The sequence below is a fragment of the Cyprinus carpio genome, chromosome A16 (genome assembly GCF_018340385.1).
Source record: "Cyprinus carpio isolate SPL01 chromosome A16, ASM1834038v1, whole genome shotgun sequence".
Classification (NCBI taxonomy): domain Eukaryota; kingdom Metazoa; phylum Chordata; class Actinopteri; order Cypriniformes; family Cyprinidae; genus Cyprinus; species Cyprinus carpio.
Window position 1 is genome coordinate 7,068,172 of NC_056587.1, and position 23,722 is coordinate 7,091,893.

The following is a 23,722-nucleotide window of genomic DNA, read 5'->3' on the forward strand; positions in this document are numbered from 1 at the left end:
GACTGTTTCTCTAATTCTTGACCAGCATATCCAATCTCATTGCCCAAAAAGCCTGAGCACACAGAACAGCTTGTGAGGCCCGAGGGTGAAAGGACTGAAAACAGAGCTTGGCCCTGATTGCTTCTAACACACCGATTTCTGGTTCAAAGCGCACAGCTGTGAGAGAGAAACAGAGCCCCGAGCCTGGAAGGTCAACAGACAGTGTATGAGGGGTTGAGGCATGAAGCGATCCACCCGGAGACAGCCAGCAGCTGCGGACTGACAATGTGAGCTGGCTGGACCTCACTCTTCTCTCACCATACAAAGACATCATGCCACATTGCTGTCATAGCTGTCAGCGCACTGACCAGCTCATTAACAAAGGAAGAGCCAATCAGATGCACACAATATTGACAAGAGCGTGAAGACTTTGAGTCCTTAAGTAGCCAATCAACAGAAGTTAATTAACCAGATTTCTGTGAAAAGGGAGAAAGTGATTGTGACTTAAACACAAAGGCAAATGAAAGGTTTGGTCGACTGAATCGCTTAATAAGGGATGCAATTTAGCATTCACACAAAGTAGCAAAGTTGATATACAATCGGCTAATTACAGGTTGCTGGAGTTTTGTTTAAAATGTGATGTTATTTTTTCATAACTTCATAGGCTAAACACCCAAAAGTAAGACATTCTGTAGCCTATGTGTGTATGTTTCACCAATGTGTGTTTCAGAATCCACCATCTTGCCTTGTTTTCACTGTAAGGGCAATGAGAGTTTAAGCACGCAGTTTTTGAAAAATAAATGTTTGTGTGTTTTCATGCGTTGAGTCTAAATATCAAGCTATTTTGCCATTTGCGCAATATTTATTTGTGGAAGGAAAGAGGTTGACATGTTGTGGACGTTCAGCTCATAAAAGGGCTCACTCAGGTCCTGTCCCCGAGAACATTCCCGTCACACGCTTCTTGACGTAAATTATTCCCGGCAAGTGAAGAAATACTTGAATCATTTCATGCAAAATATTGCCTCTGGCATCTGGTTTGTGTACATTAATAAATTCTGTTTGGAGCATGCAATGTTTTTATCCAAAAAGTCACAGTGACAGTTTAAAGACTCTGAAATTACAGTTAATTAAAGAAGTCTTATAATGAACCTCACTGTGACTGGCAGGAAAAAGCATGAGCATTGTTTGATGAGTTTCCCCTTGTCAGAAATGTATACAATATCAAAATCAGTGAAAAGTCATCTGACAGAATCAACAAAAAATATGTCAATATTTACAGCACAAGAATTCAAAGGCTGCAAGTCAACTACAGGTTTATAAGTATAAAAAAAGTACAGAACTTGTGCAAAGAGCTTTGAAATGTAGTCTTTGTATTCATTTTAGTTTCATATAGTTTTGAAAAACCTTTAGATAATTGTCATGTGATGTAACCAACAAATAAAAAGTAATAACATATTTTTATTACACCTTGTGTTCCTGTAAGCGCACTCTAAGATTAAGATATTATTTAAAAAAAAATTAAGAAGTATATTTTTCAGTTAAATTAAATATGTTTTTATTATTCATAAATATCATTATGCATTTGGGGAGTCACACTACATGACATTCTAGGACATGAACTAACCTTTCCATTTCATAAAAAAAGGTCTAACAGTTTAAGATACTTACTGACATCCAGTCACAGTGATCTAAAAATGAAATTTAATGCAGAAATTAAACCATTCTCATTTTTAAAGATTCTTGAACCACTGAACCATTCTCTTCACTGTATTTTAAGTCATTGCATGTATGTATGAATGATTGTACGTATCAATCATACATTGTATATACATATATTGAACCCCATTAAGAATGTAACAAAGTGGAGGCAAATTTGCATTTGCAAATGTATATATATAATACAGCACACACAAAGCTTCATGCCATCCATTCGGAACTGATAAGTGATTCAGTAAGAGTATTCAAGAAGAGTAGCAAGATTCCTGATTGTGTTGGGGATGTGCTGTCCTCAGTGGTGTTTGAGCTTCAGAGTCACGCATGTCTCAGGCTGTGAGGGCACACATCTCTCCCATTCCCAGGGTTTATTATTACAAATAACCACTTCCATCTGCACGCTGACACACAGTGGGGCACGGAGCCAGAGCAGATGCAGTCTGTCCCTCTCTCAGTGAGAGTGGGTCTGTCAGCAAACCCTCTCCTCTGATCCACTCTTTAATACCACTGTGGACATAGTGATGAAAAATAAGAAATGGACTGGTGAAATCCAGAGGAATTTAGTTTTTGATAGCCTTGCTTCTTTTTTTTCTGTCACTGTCTTCTGTTACTCGACTGACCCTCACCTTCCACCCTGTGCCTCTTATCTGTCAGTGATCCTTCATTCTCCTGACTGTGATTGGCAGCCTTTAAGGAAAACTCTCCAACCAGAGTGGAGGAGGTCCCGGTACAAAAGAAAGTCACCACAAAACAAACAATCTGATGAGAAGTCACTGCTGAATCCAACAAAGGCATGAGAACAGAGTATGGAAGTGTAAATGTTATATGAAACTTTTTTTTTTTTTGGGATAAAATGTTTTCTTCTATTCCAGTAGACTACAATAAAAATGTAAACAAAATGTAAACACTGGGCATCTGTTTTGCTATAAAACATTTTCTTTGTTTGTTTAAGCATCACCAGCCTAACACGGGAACACTGTCTTAACCAATGGCATCAGTTTGGGGCGGGACTAGCTGTTTATCCATCCAATGGCAGATGAGGTGAGTATCCAGAAAACCTGATTTTTGCAATTCTATTTGATGAAATGGAATGTTCTTCACAAGACTTTGTGAAGAAAAAAATAAGAATTTATACACATATTTTACATACTGTAAACAAAAGACTATATATAAAAAGTACAATTTCCCAGAAATATATACATGAGAATAATATAACATTTTATGATTTTATTTCTTCCACAAAATGTTAATGTTAATGCGTTAATGTTAACTTGCATTGAAAGTTAATTGTGACTAGGTGCTGTCAAGGTACAAATAGGAGAAAAAGTGCTCCAGATGACAGATGGTACAGTGTGCTATATTCCAAACCATATGGCAATATATATTAAATGTATATTAAATATATGTTGTAGGCAGTGAATTGAATGAAATGTATTTTTGAAATTTTAAATATATTTAGCTTCAACCGTCATAAACCAACATATGTTGAAAATGTTGTTGTTTTTTCAGAGATCAAAAAATGGCCATATATGTATGTAAATATATTTTAGCAAACTTTTTTTTTTGAGTCCTGTAAAGACATTCAATAACTTACAATACAATACAATACAATAAAACTGGTGTATATTCATATCTGGCACATCATGTTTAGTTACGAGTCACACAAGAAGCATTATGTACAATTACCTTTTCAAATGATGACATAACAGCTTGTCAATATCAGCTTAAAATTTGTTATTTTCCTCACACAAAGCTATCATATTGCTTCAAAAGACTTGAAAGATATATGGACAACTTTTATGACTTTTGTTTTTTGAGTTTGACAGCCCCAGGCCATCATTCACTTTCACTGTATACAAAATATTTGCGTGGACATTCTGCTACAGAGAGTCGATACAGGTTTGGAACAACATGAATGTGACAGAACCGATACAGAATTATTAGTGTTTGAATGTACTATCCCTGTTTGCCGGATAACATTTCTTTTTTACAAAACTCTTTCATGCAACTATAGTTTGTATATAATTCGCTCTTCTAGCTGAACTTTGTATGAGTTATTCATTATGGGATGAGTATTCAATAACTCATTTCAGCTTTGTGGAATAGTTTTGAGTGGCCTGCCACTGACCCTTTGCTCTTGAGGTGAGGTCAGGCTCTCCTGTAGGCCTCCCAGCTGTCTCTCTCTATACACCCACACGTCCCTCTCCGCTTGCCCTCTGATTTCTCTCTCTCCCTCTTCACTCCCCTAGTTTTTCCTCTCCCTCTTCCAGAAGGGTTGACAGCTCCAAACAAAACAGGCCCTGTGAGCTGACTGACACATTCTGCCTCTGAAAGGAGAGCATTTAACACGCCTCACACCCTGCACTGCCCACCACACACACACACCCTTAGCCATATTGAAACAAAACGCCACCACAGAGAAAAGAAAGCATCGGCCAGAGTTTGGGGGATTTGCACCTTGAAGAAGAGAAAAGGGGGAGAAAAGAGTTGAGAAAGGGAGGAAAAATAGTTTTTTCAGGTTCAAAGGCGGTCTATTCTCTTGCCTGCACCCCTGTCACTCTTCCTGAGCGGGTTAGCCCCGGAGGATAGCGCTCCATTTTCATTGGTGTCATTCATCCATCCGTCAGGCTGATGTGCACTCCAATGGGTTTGGTGGAGAGCTGCGGAAACTTCCTGTCAGGGCCTGCCGTGAGATCAACACCTGTTGGAGTGAGACGGAGGAGTCACTGAGTCCCGACTGGTGTGTTGGTTTCCAGCCCACATACTGAAATCACACAAACACACACACAAGAAGCACAAACAAATAATACTATCTGATTCTCAAAACTCGAAAATGTGTCTGAAATGCTAGATTAGTCTGACGGCTACTCGCGTTAAAAGCCAAAAATATAAAATGTATAAAACCTCAGTTACTGCATGTAAGGCTTTTTGATTTATGCAGATTTGGCATTGTGCAGTCTAAAAAAACAAACAAACAAACAAAACAAAACAACGCTTTACTCTATACTATGTATTTGCCAAAACTAAAGTGTAAAAAAAGTTTATTTTATGTGGGTTTGATCCAAAAATAAAATGAGAAAAAAAAAAAAATAATAATATTGATATTAACATTTATCATGACATTGATAACATTACATATAACACTGATATATATTTAATATATATACATATATATTAAATGTATGTAAAATATTAACATCCAATAAATAGTTTTGAAAAGTTCAAATGAGTAAACTGTTTGGCTTTCAAATGAGTGTTTGGCTTGTATTGGTGTTTCATATATATATATATATATATATATATATATATATATATATATATATATATATATATATATATGAAATATGAATATATTATCTTGGTCATAATCAACATTATATTGGTCTATAACTAGTATTAACTAATGGAAAATTGGTCAAGCTTTCCAATTGTACAATTTCAAGTGAGCAAATATGTAAAATATTGTCATGTTTAAAAAAAATTTTTTTTATCAGACTTACAAGTATGTACTTCACGATAATCCAGAATACTGCTCTTTACTCATGATTCTCACAGCCAACCCTTACTTAAACTTAAACTCGGTTGAATGCAGCCAGCAATCTGAGCCATGTATGTTGTCATGATGCTGGATGCCAGAGGTGCCGTGATGCTAAATGAACTGACCACAGTCCTGCTATCAGGTACATTCTCATGGAGACCATTAGTGCTGCTGTCCCCTGAGGCAGACCTTTGAATAATGCATGTGAGAGCTCAGGCTCTCAGTGGCCTGAGGCATATCCACCGCTCTTGTTACCTCTCATGGCATATCCTGTCAGAGTCACAGGTCAACATGCCGCCTGATGGACTGTGTTACACGCGGCTCAAACCACCACAGCCAGATTCTGGTTTCAAAAGCAGAGCAGAGCAACAAAAGTAATCACAGGCTTTTAAAGAGCTCTTGGAGAAAACGTAATAGGTGGCAGTGGACAATGGCTGTACTTTTTTTTCTTCTCCCAAATCTATTCAGCATTACCTGAAGGATGTAAGGATCTGAGTTGCTTAAGAGAGAGTTGACTGAGGGTCTGGCCTGTGTCAGGACAGCAGTATCCAGCTTCCAGAGGGCCATGGATCTGCTCTGCATACACTCTGGTCAAAATTTGGGATCAGAATGATTTTTAATGTTTTTTACAGGAGTTTCTTATGCTCATCAAGGCTGCATTTATTTAATCAAAAATACAGGAAAAATATAATATTGTGAAATATTATTATGATGTAAAATAATATTTTTCTATTTGAATATACATTAAAATCTAATTTATTCCTGTGATGCAAAGCTAAATTTTCAGCATCATTACTCCAGTCTAAAGTGTCACATTATCCTTCAGAAATCATTCTAATATACTGATTTATTATCAGTGCTGGAAACTGTTGTAATGCTTAATTTTAGTTTGGAACCTGTGATACTTTTTTCAGCATTCTTTGATGAACAAAAAGTTAAAAAGAAGAGCTTTTATTTAAAATAGATTTTTTTTCTAACAATATACACTACAGTTCAAAAGTCTGGGGTCAGTAAATTTGTATTTCTTTCTTTATTCAGCAAGGATGTGTTAAATTGTTAAGATGTGATAGCAAAGATTTATATTGTTAGAAAAGATTTCTATTTTGAATAAATGCTGTTCTTTTTTATTTTTATTCATCAAAGAATCCTGAAAAAAACTATCGCAGTTTCCAAAAAAAAAAAAAAAAAATCTGGCAGCACAACTGTTGGCAACATTGGTAATTCTAAAAATAAATCAGCATATTAGAATGATTCGTGAAGGATCATGTGACACTTTAGACTGGAGTAATGGCTGATGGAAATTCAGCTTTTCATCACAGAAATAAAATATATTTTAAAGGATATTAAAATAGAAATCATTATTCTTGTGTTGGCAAAGCTGAATTTTAGATTTTTATTTATGAATAGAAAGTTCAAAAAGAAGCATTTATTTGAAACAGAAATCTTTTTTAACATTATACATGTCTGCTATCATTTTTTTTTAAATTTCCTTGCTGAATAAAAGTATTACGCTGTCTCTTTATTACATTACCAACCAAATTTTACATTGGACAATACAGTGCCAAAATTGTCTATAATGCAAAAGTCAATAGTAATACTCTTAAGATCAAAAATTTATAATAATACAAGTAATAAATAAATATATAACATAACATGAACTGAATTAGAAAAACTGAATTTTGATGATTTCACGGCCATCAATAACATTCACGTCAGGAAACATTGTGGTTTGTGGTTCTGATTGCAAGTGAACCTGTATTTATTGCACACCCCTATTTTCTTTTACCTTGCATGGTTATGCTCATGGTTTTCAAAGATGAAGTCATGTTATGCAAACTGTCCATGTTGACATCAGCTTGCTTAGACAAGCTCCTACCAAGTGACAGATACATTTGTGCCAAAATACACAAGAAAACATATGGGAGGCGTTAATTTGACACAATTCCAATTAATTGTTTGTGTTTACCATTGTGCTTTCCTGGTCTCTGGTAAGAAATCAACTTAATGTAAATATAAAAACACACACACGCAGTGTTCAGTCTCAATTAGAGTGAATGAAAGGATTGTGTGTGGGCCGGAGGAGGGAAATGAGTGTAGAGCACTGCTGAAAGTGATCCCTTTCACACACAGGATGTCTGCTCACTTTCTCCTAAACATGTTTTATGTCACACACACACACACACACACACACACACACACACACACACACACACACACACACACACACACACGACATGTTAAGGAACGAAGGATCAAGAGAGAGAGACATCAAAATAAAGAGAGTGAGGCAGCTGCCGATTCCCACCAGGTCTGTTGTTGCGGGTAAAGCGGACTGGAATTCCCCATTCATGAATGTAAAGGCACCCGCAGTCCCCGTAATGACTCGCAGTGACCATGAAGCCTTTTTAAGACTTCACCAAATTAACAAACTCTCATTGTTGCCATACTGCACACATCCATGCAAGCCAAGGAGGCATTTCTATTCTCGGTGGTCAGAACAACTCTCATTCTCACAAACATATACATACATATGGAGAGAATATTAAAGGGATAATTATTTACTCACCCTCATGCCATTCCAAATCTGTATGACTTTCTTCTGTGGGGTCCAATGTTGTTTGGTCTGAAATATTCTCCAAAATATCTTCTTTTGTGCTGCGAAGAACAATCATTGAAGAAGAATCGAGCTGAATCAGCTATTTCACCCAAAAATGAAAAATCATTTACTCACCCTCATGCATTTCTTTCTTCCGCTGGACACAAAAGAAGATATTTTGAAGAATGCGGGCAATCAAACTGTTTCAGTTCCCATTGACTGCCACTGCCACTGCCACTGGTTTTTTTTTTTTTAGTTTTTTTTTTTTTCCCATGCAATAGAAGTCTTCAAAATATCTTCTTTTATTTTTCTCAAAAGAAAAAAAAACAGGTTTGGAATGACACAAATGTCAGTAAATGAGAGAACTGTGGGTGAACTATCCCTTTAATCAAACTGCTAAAACGTAATACATACACATGCGTTTTAGCACTGTTTTAGCACTTAGTACAAGACTGTGAAATGGAGCAAGAGGGAGAATATTATTCCAGGGTGTTTTGGCACCAGAGGACAGCTCTATGAAAGGTTACCCAGGTGGTCTTTCCTCAACTCCTCCGTCTCTCCCCCAGCAAAATGTCCGTTTCAATTTCCCAGTCTCTTACCCAAATCATCATGTGAACCTCAGATTACTTAAATATGGGTCTGTGAACCTGATACTCTGGTGGGTTTTGAGTCTTGATGGAGGTGCTGAGAGCCGGCTGATGAGGGGGCCCAGCCATCCGCCATATTGCCGCCCAGTATGTCGTGTCATGTTCTCTGAACAATCTCCCGTGTCCCTCTAGTTGGGTAAACAACAGTGGCTGTCAGCTGGTGTCAGGTTTGGGCTTTTCAAAGCAAAAGAAGGAGAATGACAGATGACTGCTCTGTGTGTAGCCGACACTTTGCGGATAATAGTGATCTGAGTGCTGATACGGAGAGGCAGAGTGCGATGGGTGAGCGAGATATAGCCAGTAAAACAAACTAAATCCACAGTTTTGACAAACGCACTGCTGGGAAAGACTGCGAGGTGCTTTCAGTGAGATTCCCCGGCTCACTTGATTCTCTGATTCATCCGTGGTGGAATTTGACGTGTTGAGGTTGAATCACATCCACAATAGTGAATTCAAGGCTCTTTCAACCACAAAAAAATAAAACTTTAATAAATAAATGAAAGAAGTAACTGGATATAATGAATATAAGCCAAAGTAGGTGTGAGCCAACAGTAAGTAATAATAATATTTGTTCAAATAATAAAATGAAAGATGCTTTATTCCTGTGTTAAGATTTTTTTTAGTTCATTTTAAGGTGGTTCACATAGTGTTGATTTACAAAATCTTTTTTTTTTATAATAATAAAACAAATTCTGAATTGACTTTTAAAAATTGTTAATATTTGCTCCCCTGTTTGTCAATCAGGTTTAAATTTCAGGATGAAATGTAAAAATTACAGATAGTTAATACTTTGTGGGAATTAAGTTTTTTTGGGGGCAAAGTAATTATTTTAGTGCATAGGAGTGAGTCAATAATAAGTAATAACAATAATAATAATAATATTTATTTTTGAAAAATATTTATTCCTTTTGTTAAAAAAAATAAATATTTAAGTAGTTTAATTTAAAGGTGTTTACAATAAAGTACAACAAAACAACAATTTAATTAACCTTTAAAAAGCACAAATAATACCTAAAGTAGAGTAAAGTTTTTTTTTATAATTACATTTAATAGATTTATTGTTTAACATTTATTTTAGTAAAAATAAAAAATAAATTAAAAAAAAGCTTCAGTCCCAATGTCAAGACTAAACTTTAAAAATGACAGAGAATATTCTGGTGGGGGGAAAAAGTTAATGATAGAAAATCTGGTCAGTGTCAGCTCTGAGATGCACAGATGAAGTGATCGTATTTAATGTCAGCTGTTCAGATTCCTTGGTGTAAATCAGCTGACCCTTTCACAAACTTTTCAATGAATTAAGATCCACAGAACATTTTCATTAAATTGAACTCAAACTAATCTGTTCAGGGTTCATGGGGTTGACAAGCCACAAAAAAACAACATGTCTGACATGGCCGGCACGAGCGTACCTGTAACCTGAGCTGAGGGATGGTGGTGTGCCAGAACTCATGCTGAGAAAGAGTCCAGTTAGACCGGATCCACACCCCATACATCAGCTCTCCTCACCCCTCGAGTGCTGGCCGGGCCTGCACAGTGGGGTCCCTCCATCTGGACACATTTCTACCCTGACAGGAGACATGGCTGCATTAAAGAACGTATTCACATACGGCCCAGGCCCACTCAGGACTGTCACTGCTGGAGATGGAGAGCAGACTGGAGGACTGGACTGTGCTGTGGGGGGGGGGGTCTGTAATTTCACTTGAGCACTACAGAACTCTCATTCTATTGCCCATCTGTCAACCATTATGGACCCGGGCCCTCAACTGAATAACTGAGCTCCTCCTACACATGGAATGTACAGAGAGGATAGTTTTTGTTAAAAAAAAAACAAACAAAAAAAACAAAAAAAACACAAAACAATCTGCGCATTATATGCAGATGAAATTACCAAATATGTATTCTGAATGAATAAATCATACTAATTTTTATATGACAATGAGCATTTATATATATATATATATATATATATATATATATATATATATATATATATATATATATAATCAAATATACACCAAATTTAAGATGTAAAATAGCGTGGTTTACATAACACACATTACATGATCAAATGCATTTAAGTGCAGCGCAGAATTCTAAATAAAAAACAGTTAGGCTTATAAAAAAAAATGTGCAACAGAAGAAAAAAACTTGTATAAATTGCATAGAATGTCAAAAGGAGTTATAAAGTAAATAAAGAAGTTATAAAGTAAATAAAGTAAACCTAGCAGAAGTTAAATGTGCTGTAACAAATGTAATAAAAAAACATTTTACTAGTTATCTCGTAAAAATGAAACTTTATGAGGAACAAAACTAACGCAAATGGCGAAGACAAAAGAGCTATGAATGGATTACAGCGACCTCTTGTGGACACACTGATAGAAGATAGAAGAGGCAGGGGCAGGTTTAACAAGTTTAAAAAGTCTTCTTTTGTGTCTTCATTTTGTCATTTTGATAGATTAAATATTAGATTAAATATTAAGCAAGTAAATGTAATGACGGTAAAATATACAAAAGTGTTATAAGAAGAAATTTAAGTTAGTGATACTCCATCAAATATTTCTTAATTTTGCAACTGGATGAACAACTGAACCAATCCGATTCAAACGCCTCTCTGATTGGAAGGTGGAATACTGTCAATCAATTCCAAAATGGGAGGAGCTTAGGTTCTACATCGAGAAACAGATGGTCAGTTACATTAAATCGTCCTAAAGGGAAGAGCTCCGTGTTATTACCACTGTAAACCTGCTTAACTACCCCATACAAGAGACATTTAGAAGCGTTCCTCGATGAATATTACCATCATTACGAAATGTATTATTTTAATACATTTTGTATAAAAACATATTTAGTCATTTAACGCAATAAAAGGCCGTAAATATTTCTGTGGTATATTTTTTATTAAATAATAAAACCAAATTATAAAAAAATCAAAACAAAATCATACAAAATAAAAACAAATCAACATAAATAAATAAATCAATGAATGAATGCTTTGATAGAACTGCTTTGCCCATTATCCTTAAAACGTGGGTCTAAAGATCCGCGTTAATACGCCTTATAATAGTTTAGGCAACAACGATTAGAGCTTAAACCAGACACTGTGCATAGAATTTAAAAGATGATGATGATTAATAACAATAATAATAATTAAATGTACCATAAAAACCAAAGAAAATATACTTTTGGCCTAAAGGTAGTTTTTAATTCGTAACTAAAAATCGTTTAAGACTTATTTAATGGGTCTACTAACATTTGACACCGAAAAACCTGGATCCGAGCAGTAGGGTTTATCCAGCAGACGCACACAGTGAGCGGCGCATGCGCCCTCCGGTGTCCTTCGACAGTATTACATTTGTAACATCAACATATAGGCATTTTCCCTGGCTGTCTTTCCTAAACCGAAGTTTCTATAGCCTATACAATGAATCACTAACGTTTTATTTTACTTACAAAAAGCTGCCGTCAAAAACCGCAAAGGTTGCCAACGTGCAAATTATTACAAATAACGTATTGTTAGCTACTAGCAATTCACCCGAACGCGTTCTGCGCTAAAAACGTCTGTGTGCGCAGGGAAATTCAGCCGTGTCTTGCTCTCGGGATGCGCCTTTAAGGATTCTTCCTCCGGCTCTCCTGAACTGACCTCTTCTCTTTGAAACCACTTCCTCCCCTTCTCCCAATCGGCCATGTTTAATTTGACTCATTCATGAAAAGTTATTTAAACACAACATTAAAGCGATGAGCGCGAAAGCTACATAGTAAGCGATGCAGGACTACTGAACTGCATTGTGGTCGTCCGTGTGGATGCTCCGCGTTGTTTGTACAGCGGCAGTGGGAATAAAGACTAGCGCGTGAGGCATCGGCAGGTGGGCACGCGCACTTATCAAATTCCAGTGGCGTAGAAAGAATAGCATTTAATACAACAATCATTCATACCGTTAGCCTGCTCGGTCCGTGACTGAGAAAGTTTAGTTCGTGGGAAATGATACGTCATGCATAATTTCTCCAAATTCAGTGTAGAAGGTTTTTTTTTTTTTTTTTTTTTTTTTTTTTTTTTTAATGCATAATGTAAGTTTTGTATTATGTGATAGTTTTTGCTCTAAAGGCCCATAATATCAAAGACTGTAAATCCTCGCACTGACTAGTTTCCTTAAAAAGTCCCGTTATATAAAATTCTCGCATTTTAACGTTCATAAACATGTCTTATGTAATAAACATGTCTGCTAAAAATAATATAAATGCCTCATAATATACTGTGAAATACTGTACCTTTGAAAACATTATTAAATGTAGTGTTGTTATAGGAAATCATGAGGAAAAAGCAGAATGTGAAAAACAGGAAGGCAGAAGAGACAACGGTTGTCCAAGAGTTTGCAGTGGAAAAAATAATCCGCAGAAGAGTCAACGATGGAAAAGTTGAATACTATCTCAAATGGAAAGGCTTCACAGAGTGAGCTTCTGGAACAAATGTTGCCTGTGTGTCAGATATTTATATTATTAATATGTACCAGCATACAGTATGTTGTACTTCTCACAGTGCAGAGAATACCTGGGAGCCAGAGGACAACCTGGACTGTCCTGAGCTGATAGAGGAGTTTCTCAGAAACCTCACTGTCTCAGGAGAGACAGAGCAAGAGGAGTGTCAGTCCCTAGACCATGAGGTCCAGCCCAAGCAAGAGTTAACTGAACTGGATGCTGATACGGTAAGTGTCTTTATATACTGTACATATAATTGCACATGCTGTGCCATTCACTTTCACTCCTACAGGACTATTACTGCACTACAGTGATTTAAAATAAGCATTTTATACCCCCAAAATACATCAGTAAATTGAATTATGTTAGGTAACAAACTGTCAAATACTTGTCATACTATGAGTAACTGTCAGTGCATTGTATAGAGCAGTGGGGTCCAATCCTGCTTCTGCAAGACCAGTTTCCACAGAGTTTAGCCCTAATTAGACACACCCAAACCAGCTAATCAAGCTCTTCAGGTTTGTTGGAGAAGGTGGAGCTAAACTCTACAGAAGGCTGGTCCTTCAGGAGCTGGATTGAACACCATTGGTACAGAGTTTTAATCCTGTACACCCTCTCCAAAAACTGCAGGTTTATCGCTCTTGCTGTGTGATATATCATTTAGTCCTCTTGTCAGGCTTTATGATAGTTTAGTTGGGTGTCTGTCTGGAATTCATGCAGGCTCACCAGCAGCCTCAGGAGGAGCTCATTGAGAGGCGTAATGAAGAGGTTAATGATCACAACGCTGAGATCCCAGCAGGCCAATCCAGCAACCCTGAACCAGACTGCATCATCGGATGTACAGACCGACAAGGAGAGCTCATGTTCCTCATCAAGTGGTAATATTTCTACACTGGACCATATGTGGAGATTCTTGTTATTTTACACTGCTTTGTCTAGTTTGAATGCAGTAATGATAATCTTTATTATTCAATTCTGTGATCAATGCATAGGTTTTTTTTTTTTTTTTTTTTTTTTCAGATCATGCATTGATACACATCTATATGTTAACTTAGCTTTTTATGGTTCACATAACATTGAACTGGTGAGCTATTAAGAATAGCAACAGCTGATTAAAATAGCAGCACATTATTGTCAGGTTCTGAAATTTCCACAATATTGGGGTTATTATATTTAACTAAAATTAAAACCATAAAAACTATTTTTTTTTTACTTTAAATAAGAAACAATAATTGAATTAAAATATGTTTTAAAACTTTATTTTTTAATTTTAAGTTAGTTGCCAAAGCAACATTTGGCTTTATCATTTAGTTTAACATGAAGTAGTAAAATAACTAAAACTGAAATAAATATTAATAAAAAAAAAACCTAATAAAAAATGACAAAAACACAACAAAGTTACTAAAACTTGAACTAAAACAAATATGAAAAGAATATACAAAAAGAAAAAATAATTAAAATTATATAAATAAACTATAATAGTATCTCAGTGCCACTAAAAATACTATTATTGTTATTTTAGTATTATTTATATAATATTAAAATTATTTATTAATATTTTAAATTTGCTTTTATTTTTTATATCTTAATTTATTATTTATATTTTTTCTTTTAGTTTTTTTTGTAATTTATTTTAGATTTTTGGTTTTATTTGAAATATTTCTATTTACTCTTAATTTATTATATATATTTATTTATTTATTTATTTATTTATTTATAATTGTGTTTCAATTCAGTTTAATTTTAATAGTTTTTAATAGTTAATTATTAATACTTAACACTTAATTTTTAATAGTTTTAGTTAACTAACAATACTGTACTGTTTTAATACTGGTGCCAAGGTATTCCTTTCCTTTCATGTTTATGTTCTTCGTCAACACATAAATGGAGAGAAAGATCAAAAGCAAGCTCGGAGCAACAAAAAGAGATAGTTTACAATGCTGTTGCCATTAGTCCACCACTGCAGCTGGTGATTATGTGCTTTTAATTTTCTGTATTTGTCCATTAGGACTACTCATTATTTCTTTATTTCATCTCAGGAAAAACACAGATGAGGTAGCTTTACTGTCAGCCGGGGAGACCAGTAAAAGGTGGCCCGAGATGGTAATTCGCTTTTACGAGGACAAGCTGACCTGGCACGGAGAAGACGAGCAGTGAGAGAGAAATATGTAGCAGTGGATACTACTGTACCTCCTGGCAGCTTTAAACATACACAAACACTGTGGCATAAGTTAACTGTTTGATGTAGCGTGTATTCAAAATGTGTGAATCCACACTTAAGTGTGAAGCTCTTCCCAACACACTAACCTGTAGAAATGTGACTGGAGTATTAGAGCTCTACTGTTGTGTACTGTTTGTACAAACCCGCCTAAGTGATTTATTAATCAGATGTTGTTGTATCTCTTGGTCTGTTGTTTGAAAGTTCATTTGTGATGGTCATCATTCTGTCTTCTTTGTTCCTATGATCTCATACACATAGGAGATGATGACAGATGGTACAATACCTGCTTGAGAGGGGACTATTTGATGTGTAGATTACTATCCGTAATATTAACCCCCTGGTTACGCACTTATTCAAGTTAAACTCTGATGGATCCTGTGATCTGTGTGTGGCTCATGCAGGTATAAATCTGTAGATTTGCACAAAACATATTCTAGAATGTAGCCTATACAATCACTTTTTTTGTAGGTCAGTATCACTTTCATAGCAGTAGTGTAAATAGGCCATTGATGTTTTGAGGTTTTGTGATTAAGGCCTTTACCCTAAAGTTTCGATCGTCTGGTTTCCTGTTTTCTGTAAAGATCACTGTTAACCTTAAATCTCGAGTGAGCAAACTCTAGGTGCTCAGGAGTGCTGTGGTCATGTTTATGTTAAATTTCAGTTGTTTGTAAAAAGTGTTTTAAATCGAATTACTGTTATTACTGTAACTCTAGTACATTACATTGTAGAAATGGATGAAGCAATCTTTTTCTTAGTAGACTGTCATTTTAAATATCAAAATGACATGAATAACTGTTGAAGTACTGCTAGTTGTTTCAAGCATGCAGGTGTTATGATTATGGTACCCATTTTTTCCTGCTCCTTTTATTTTTATGACAGTGCTAGTCTGCCATGTCTCTGGTGGCTGGTAAAAATGAAGCACCACCATCAGTCAGGGACACAAAATGAGCTCGGATGTTTTTCCCCAGTCTACACTTCTCATGAATCAGCCCCAGTTGGTCAACAAGACTAATGGTTTATGAAAATACTTCCTTTTTATTCTTCCCATTTTTTAAACCTCTGAATACTGGCTGTGTGTCACTGTCCAACGCGAGTCTGTGAGCGTATGCGTATGGTCTTTTCCACCATTCTTGGACTTATGCAGGAATTCACTGGCGTGTGGGTGAGGGATCCTCGCATCCAGAAAGAGGATTTCTGGCATGCCTATATGGATTATGAAATCTGTATACATGTAAGTGCAATCAGAATATATGATGTATGCAAAGTGGTCAAAACAGAGGGCAGAAATGTCCTGACGGTTCTTTGTATTTTATATTTACTCAGACAAACAGTTTGGCCTTCACTAAGAAGAGTTCCTGTGTGCGGCGGAGATACAGTGAATTTGTTTGGCTAAGAAAAAAGCTACAGGAAAATGCCATGCTCGTGTATGTAACCATAACATCCTGTTATTGTTATTTACTTCAGTAAGTGTGCACTGATAGTTAATGGTTTGTAATAGGGTCAATGATGTAAAACATATCCATCAAAACTGAAAATCAAACTGAAAATGTGCCAGGTTTTTAGACATAAAACCCCTGTATATCAATTTCATTGATATTCTTCCTTATGCATTATAATATCTGGACAGGTATATCACCCTGACATTTTTTTTTTATTTTGATAAAGAAATTGATCATGATCAGCACAGAAGATGTTCTGAAGTCATTGTACATGTGTGAATAACATTTTATTTTATTTAGTAAAAAATGAATATGAGCATCACAGCATTGACCCAATTCGTATCCCAGCTAAAATAAATACAAATAGGTTATTTATTACTATTTACAAAGTACTAACTGGGATGTTTTAGTTTTATATACCATTTTAGTATTTAGAAATATTCATTAAATTGGCTTTTATTTTTTTATTTTCAGTTTTCATTTTAATAATTTTATTTTAGTAGTTTTGTCTGAATTTTTAATACTTATACAGGTAAAGTATTTCATCTAATAATTTTTTCCTTTATTGGTCACACTTTTGTTTGGGGACCAATTCGCAATATTAACTAAATATTAACTATGACTTTTGCCTCAATAAGCTCCTAATTACTGCTAAAAATTCTTAATAGTTAAAGGTAGTTGTTAGTTATGGGGAAGGATTAAGAGATATAGAATATGGTCAGGCTGAATAAGGCATTATTATGCGCTTTATAAGTACTAATAAACAACCAATATGTTTACTAGTAGCAGCAATATGCATGCTAATAAGCAAGTGAGAACTGGTCCCAAAAGTGGTACCATTTTATTCGGCTTTAGTTTAATAAACAAAAACGTTTTTAATTGATTTAGTTAAAAATAACTATACTGCTAATTGCCATATTAGGCAACTGTGTTGTAGACATATTAAAGTTTCAGTCATCTAGCAATTTTCTATGAGACAAATAAAAATTGGACTTCTATGGTTGTCTCTGAATTGCAGAACACATCTACCTAAGCTTCCTCCAAAAAACCCGTTCTTCAGTCTCAACAATGCCAGAGAGATTGGAGCCCGGATGGAAGGGCTCAGGAAATTTCTAGAAGAGTAAGTATCAAAATATGCTTAGTTAAAAGTTAAAATAAAACATAAAACCATGACTGAAAGAACACATTCAACTTGAGAACATGTGACATATCTCAGGTAATGTATCTCTTAACTCTCCAAAAAAAAAAAAAAAAAAAAAATACAGTAAATGAAATGGTTATGGTTTATGTGATCAGTTACTGTATATGCTTCCATCCTCAAGGTGGTTCACAGCCCGGTGCTGCTTTCGGACAGTTGCTTACATCTCTTCCTACAGTCCCAACTAAGTGTGAAAAAAATCGAGGCCTGTGCTGAAGGCCGAAGTCGCTACACTGTGTCTGAGGCCATTCACAGTTTTGGCTCAGGAAACAAACGCTTTGAATCTCTGTCTGAAGAGAACATGGAAGAAGAAGAAGATATGCACCGTGAATCCGAGTGACTGATTATTTGCTAATCAAATGGAGCCAGCTTATGCAAAAAAGACATTGCTGAGGCAGATAATATTCAACATTGAAGTTTTCAGCCCATGCTTGGAGAAGGAGAACGAAACATGAAAAAGGTTACTGTCATTGTTGAAATAGTGTTGTTTTGTCTCGCACTGATGAATCTGTATTGATGAAGATAACCTAATAAATTATTTAAACCACATTTGTTTACACATTAATGACTTCCATGGAAATCAAATGAATGTATAAAAGCATAATGTGGCCTGTGTGGAATACAGTTTGTTGTTAAAACTACAGATGTGCGCTGAGAGGTTTATGAGAGGGAATTTATGCTTGCGCGTGATGTCCCTTAAACGCAATAACCCCATCCTAATAAGCAAATACAGAGCATTAAGACATTATGTGATTTAAACCCGACCTCACAGAGCTAAATTCTAATAATAATCTCTACTCAAACAATTTTATTGCCATACTTAGCCATAAAAGATCATTGTCTGGATGTCATACAAATAGTGCCTTCTCATAAATATTTAACAATCGTGTGAGGCCAGACATGACCAACAGATGGCGCTGCAGCTCTTCTGTCTTTCCATGACTGACGGTCGCATAACTGCAAAATCATAAATATTCATCAAAGAGAAAAAACCCTCAAAGCATGCAGTATTTTCCCTTTTTCAAATCATCCACTGCTTTTAATAGGCCTACTGCAGCTGTAGTCCCGCATTACAGTTTAAAAAGAATTTATCACATAATCGAAGTCTATAGAAGAATAGAAGTGTGTCTTATAGATAAAAAGCGCTCAATCGCCTTTTACATAAAAGCATGGCCTGTTACTCTTCAACGCACATGTGCACAGTTAAAATATTAGCCTACTGATAAATCCTTGTCTGCTGGTAGAGATTACCATATAACCAGTCAATAAAAATGTGTTCTAAGAACGTTTGTCTAATGTTCCCATTAAGTTAAGAAATCATTATTTTTGAATGTTCTCATAACCATTCAAAATGTAGTTTTTTTTTTTTTTTATGTTTTAAAACATTTTTGTTACTTTTACGAATGTCAAGAGAACATTCAAGTTTATCATTTTGCAAACATTATGGGAATGTTACGGTTGAATTTAGTAGTAACAACAAACAAAAAAAGTTAGACGAATGTCCAACTAAAACATTTCAGAAAATGTTCTATAATGATGTGTAAATAAGGTTGTTGTTTTTTTTTGTGTGTGTGCTAGAAGAACGTTTCTCTTTGAGAGAACCTCGTCAGAGCGTTCTAAGAATGTTATCTATAAGCTGGGTATCAAGGTAATAATTTTCATTTTAGCAATGTCATGTGTTTTCTCTCAGTTGTTTACAATCAGAACTAGCTGATCAGAACTAGATGATTCAATCAGGTTTGCAAAAAAAGTCTGATGCTTTACCAATACCCCACATATTTTTTTGTTGGGTTTTTTAAAAGTGTGAAATTATTACTAATTATTACTATTTTGGGCTTATTTTAGCCAGATCTGGCAACACCAATGGCATCAATTTGAGGTGGAAAACCTGTTTGGAAATCATAATTTTTGCAACCATCATCTATCTGATGACACAAAAATTACAGCTTAAAGAAAGAGTCACACTGACACTTTCAATAAAAAGAGATTCCCTTGGCCCGTCTCTTCCTGTCTTACTTGTACCTCTCACACTGCAGGCAAAGACTCATATGTCCAGAGTCGCCCAACAGGTTGAAATGTTCCTCTAATCGCCTGCCCCCTGAACATCACTCGCCACGGCTTCCTTAAGAACCCTGACGGCCAGCTGCCGCTGTCTCTCTAACGATGGAGACAGTCTTAATAGGCTCTGCACACACTCAGCTGCCTGATAGCAGTGCTGGCAGCACCGGGCCTGAGACTCCCACTGGACGCACAAATACCAGTAAAAGAGGCTGGAGGTGTGTATGCGTCAAACACACAAGCCACTCTAACGGTTGTATGGGGGCAAAACCATGTTGACAGGCATAGTCCCAGTGCAGGCTGCTGTGTTGGTTAATGTCAGCGGCCTGTCATTCTGTCCACCTTCTGAGATGACGTGCTTGGCCCTCGCTGTGACATCTTCATGAGGTGTATTATTTATTCAGCAGGCCAGTCAGAACAACTGAAAGGTGACGTATGAATTATACTGTAACATCTAAAGCATCTGTTTTTCCGTGAGCTCCTTCAGCTGTTTAATCCAGTCGTGAATCATTTTAGCACCAGATAAGGACACCAGATAATAACCAAAAATGCCTATTGAGTCAGGCAAAATATATTTATATTTATTCACTAACACTCTTTACACTGTGTGATGCAAGCAAGTAAAGGATGTCGTGCATTCAAAATAAAAGAGACAATCGTTTAATCTTTACATTTTTTTATATATTTTATTGAAATGTGAGTTTTGCAAGCAGCTTTTTAAAAAAAAAAAATTTATTTGTTTGTTTGTTTCTCATTTAATTAGACAGGAGCTGTACTTGCATGAATTAAAATAGCCACATTGCATTTCCAAGATGGCTGTTTACTGACTTGCCTTGCAAGGGATTTTTTCTTTTTTAAAAACTGTACTTGCACATGATGTAATATCAATAATAATTTCCTCTTAAGTGTACATGTTCATGTTTTACTTTAAATATATTTTAAATAATGTATACATTTGTGCTCTTAAGAAGTATACTTTTTTTGTTGTTAAATAAAATACTTTTAGCACAAGTACTTGATTTTAATTTTTACTGCACTGTGTTATTCAATATTATATTTAAAGTTAATACATAGTAAAAGTAATAAATTGCAGCTTCATTACAAATATGTAATTAAAATTTTTTTAAGTTCATAAATAGGCAAGTTTTAATAGAAATTACAACTGGAAACAAGGTTAGGTGGTTGGTTGTGTGGTTGTTTGGCTGTTGTGGGGGCGTAGGTATTGGAGTGGGGGCAAGGTTTGGTTTTTAATTATTTGAATGGTTGGGTGTAGGAGGACGGCCTTGCGCGTCGTCACGAAATCTTATCAATTGCACGTGTTTTAAGTCTTGCCAATTTAAACATTCAAAACAGTGCATTCAAACACAAGACGCGGAAAAACTCAACTGAGAGTTCGCACGCCGAGTTCATTACGCACACGGAGAGCCGCGCAAACACCGAACCGAGCTATTCTTCGCTTCATCCCGTGCCTGAACGAACAAATACACCTTACCACTTTAAACATACAAACACAAAAATACATGAAAATACATCCGCATCTCACAGTCCTTGAACACTGAATTGAGTTTGGTCTCTTCTTGCTTTTAAAATAAAACATACATACAAAAACTCGTCTTTGCGAGTATCCTCTCAAAAATGGTCTGTTATGTCTAAAGTGAAAGTAAACAGTTGAGAAAGAAATCAGATGTGTATCATATTGGATGTATTATCTCTTAAAGTGACCACGCCTAATTTACTAGCTGCTGTCAGTGTCCTTAATGTTAATCCAATAAATTAAAGTGGGAGAAAATTATTTATTGCTCTTTACTGAATTACTTTGTAGTTTTAACAAGAATTAATATTAAATAATCTTTAATTTATACATTGAAGACCATGCAATAATATTTACATTTGATTATTCAGTTTCTGTACCTGGACACCTACAACCTTGAAAAAACAATTTCAAACAGGGCCCACGGGTACAACCTGCACCGGGGCCCCGCAAACCCCAGCTACGGCCCTGCACTGAAGTATATTTTAAGTTACTATAAATTATTTCAGTAAATTTGGCAGCACTCTTTAACCATACAGTGCTTCAAAGACAAAGTAATTTTAAAATGACATATAAACATGTAAGTGCATTAAGTAAACTATTGCACGTTAAATTCAATTAAAAATTAAAATGTGCTATAGTTTACTTAATGCAATTAGCTGAACTAAGTGTCCAAATAAGTTCAATTCACATTTAATTGTATTTCTATAATAAGTGTTCTAAAAGTGCAATTCTTTTTTCACAAGAGTGTACACACTGAACATGAAAGTATTGTGCGACGAGACAGGCTACTCCTTTTTTGACATACATAGCACAAGGCCAGTTATAACAAAATGCTGGATTGCTACAATGACTAATTAGCACAAAATTTCATATTAACATCCTTTTTGGTATAGTTTTAGTAGCTTGTTGCTTTATTGTATTGTGTGGCTAGTAGGACCCATTATAACATTAAATCTGTTTTAAGGTCTGATTGTTTACTAAAATTAGTCCTCTTTGGCAAAAGCATTACTTACTGAACTCTAAGCCTTCTACAGACTGCTAAAGGAAGCTATGCTATGCTAATGTCATATGCCTTTAGCTAGAACACGCCTGACACATTTGTTACATTAATTAGATTACTGTGCCGTCCTGAGGTGAGGGTGATATTCATTATAAATTCATAATCGGGGAAACAAAGGGCTCCCGACTGCATGAATGACAGGTAAAGTCACCTTTGGACCTCCTCTACTCAGCATAGACCAGCGAGGGCGGCAGGGAGCACACCAAATTGGGGTTGAGAGGACACACTGCTGAAGCTGTCTTATTAAACCACACAGGGTTTGTCGAGTTGTCTGTGATGTGTGTGAGAGAGAGAGAAATTGTGGGTGTGAAGGCAGAGAGCACAGTGGGCATGAGTGTACCGTATGCATTACCCCTCCCGTCACTTTCACACATGGCGGTAATGAAGCTGTCATGGCCGCCAGCATGTGAACATGGTTGATATTCAAATGAGAGCGCCGTTCACCTGGTGAATACAGACCAGTCCAATTATGGGCTTTGGGCAGTGATCAGGTCGTGGTATAGGGCAGGTACACTGTTCCACCGTCGTTATTTCCAGTCTGGAAAAGATTTTTCAGGGAAAATCACCTTCCATGATGTCTAGGAAACTAACTATGGTGAACGCATTGTTAAAGTTGGTAGGATTCTTTAGGGTCTTCATGAAATGTATGCAATATACTTTGGTTAAAATTCCTCAATGGTCATGTAAATCGACACCTTTTTACCTTATAACCAGTTACCCATTTTAGTGCATCATTCGGTGCATTCGTTACCATCAACAACAAAACCTATCCACTTCGTCCTCAGTGGCTCTCATGTCGGGAGAAAATTATGTTTACTTTTACATCCAACTACAAAACACCTGGATTGCTTACGAGACACTGTTCTCGCTACAGCTGCTCGAGTATGGAGAAACTGGTGGACAACGTACAACTGGCTGAGGGTGGAAAAATGCTAATACGGGACAGTACGTCAGCGGTCGTGGGCGGAGCCTGAGCAGTGTGATGTCATACTGCTCAGAAAATCTAAATAGCTTGATAATTTAGACTGTTTAGGTTTTTTGGGGATTAAAAAAAAAGGAGTGAATGGATTTTTTTATCATTGTAGGGTGGTTGTGTCCACACACTGCTAAGACACATTTATATGCAAACACCATGTAAAAGTTTTTTTTTCTTCCGATGTCCCCTTTAAATGAAAATATCTTGCCGTTGATACTGAATATTCTTTGGTAAAACAGCAAGTTATTCAATAATATTCTGTTTTAATGTTTACTCAGTAATTTTTATGT

At 35.9% G+C, this 23,722-nt stretch overlaps 2 protein-coding genes across 2 annotated transcripts; both read left to right on the forward strand.

Moving 5' to 3' along the window:
* The first annotated feature begins 11,896 nt into the window (after window positions 1-11,896).
* LOC109108755 (chromobox protein homolog 3-like) lies at window positions 11,897-15,755 on the forward strand. The gene is made up of 5 exons (XM_019121862.2): window positions 11,897-12,336; window positions 12,775-12,920; window positions 13,008-13,173; window positions 13,667-13,824; window positions 14,986-15,755. Exons 2-5 carry the CDS (start codon window positions 12,781-12,783, stop codon window positions 15,101-15,103), a joined length of 582 nt encoding a protein of 193 aa, XP_018977407.2. The 5' UTR covers window positions 11,897-12,336; window positions 12,775-12,780; the 3' UTR covers window positions 15,104-15,755.
* Window positions 15,756-15,813: 58 nt separating this feature from the next.
* On the forward strand, window positions 15,814-18,353 carry LOC109109707 (sorting nexin-10B). Its single transcript, XM_019122782.2, has 4 exons — window positions 15,814-16,398; window positions 16,491-16,591; window positions 17,625-17,726; window positions 17,928-18,353. Exons 1-4 carry the CDS (start codon window positions 16,273-16,275, stop codon window positions 18,142-18,144), a joined length of 546 nt encoding a protein of 181 aa, XP_018978327.1. The 5' UTR covers window positions 15,814-16,272; the 3' UTR covers window positions 18,145-18,353.
* Window positions 18,354-23,722: the final 5,369 nt, after the last annotated feature.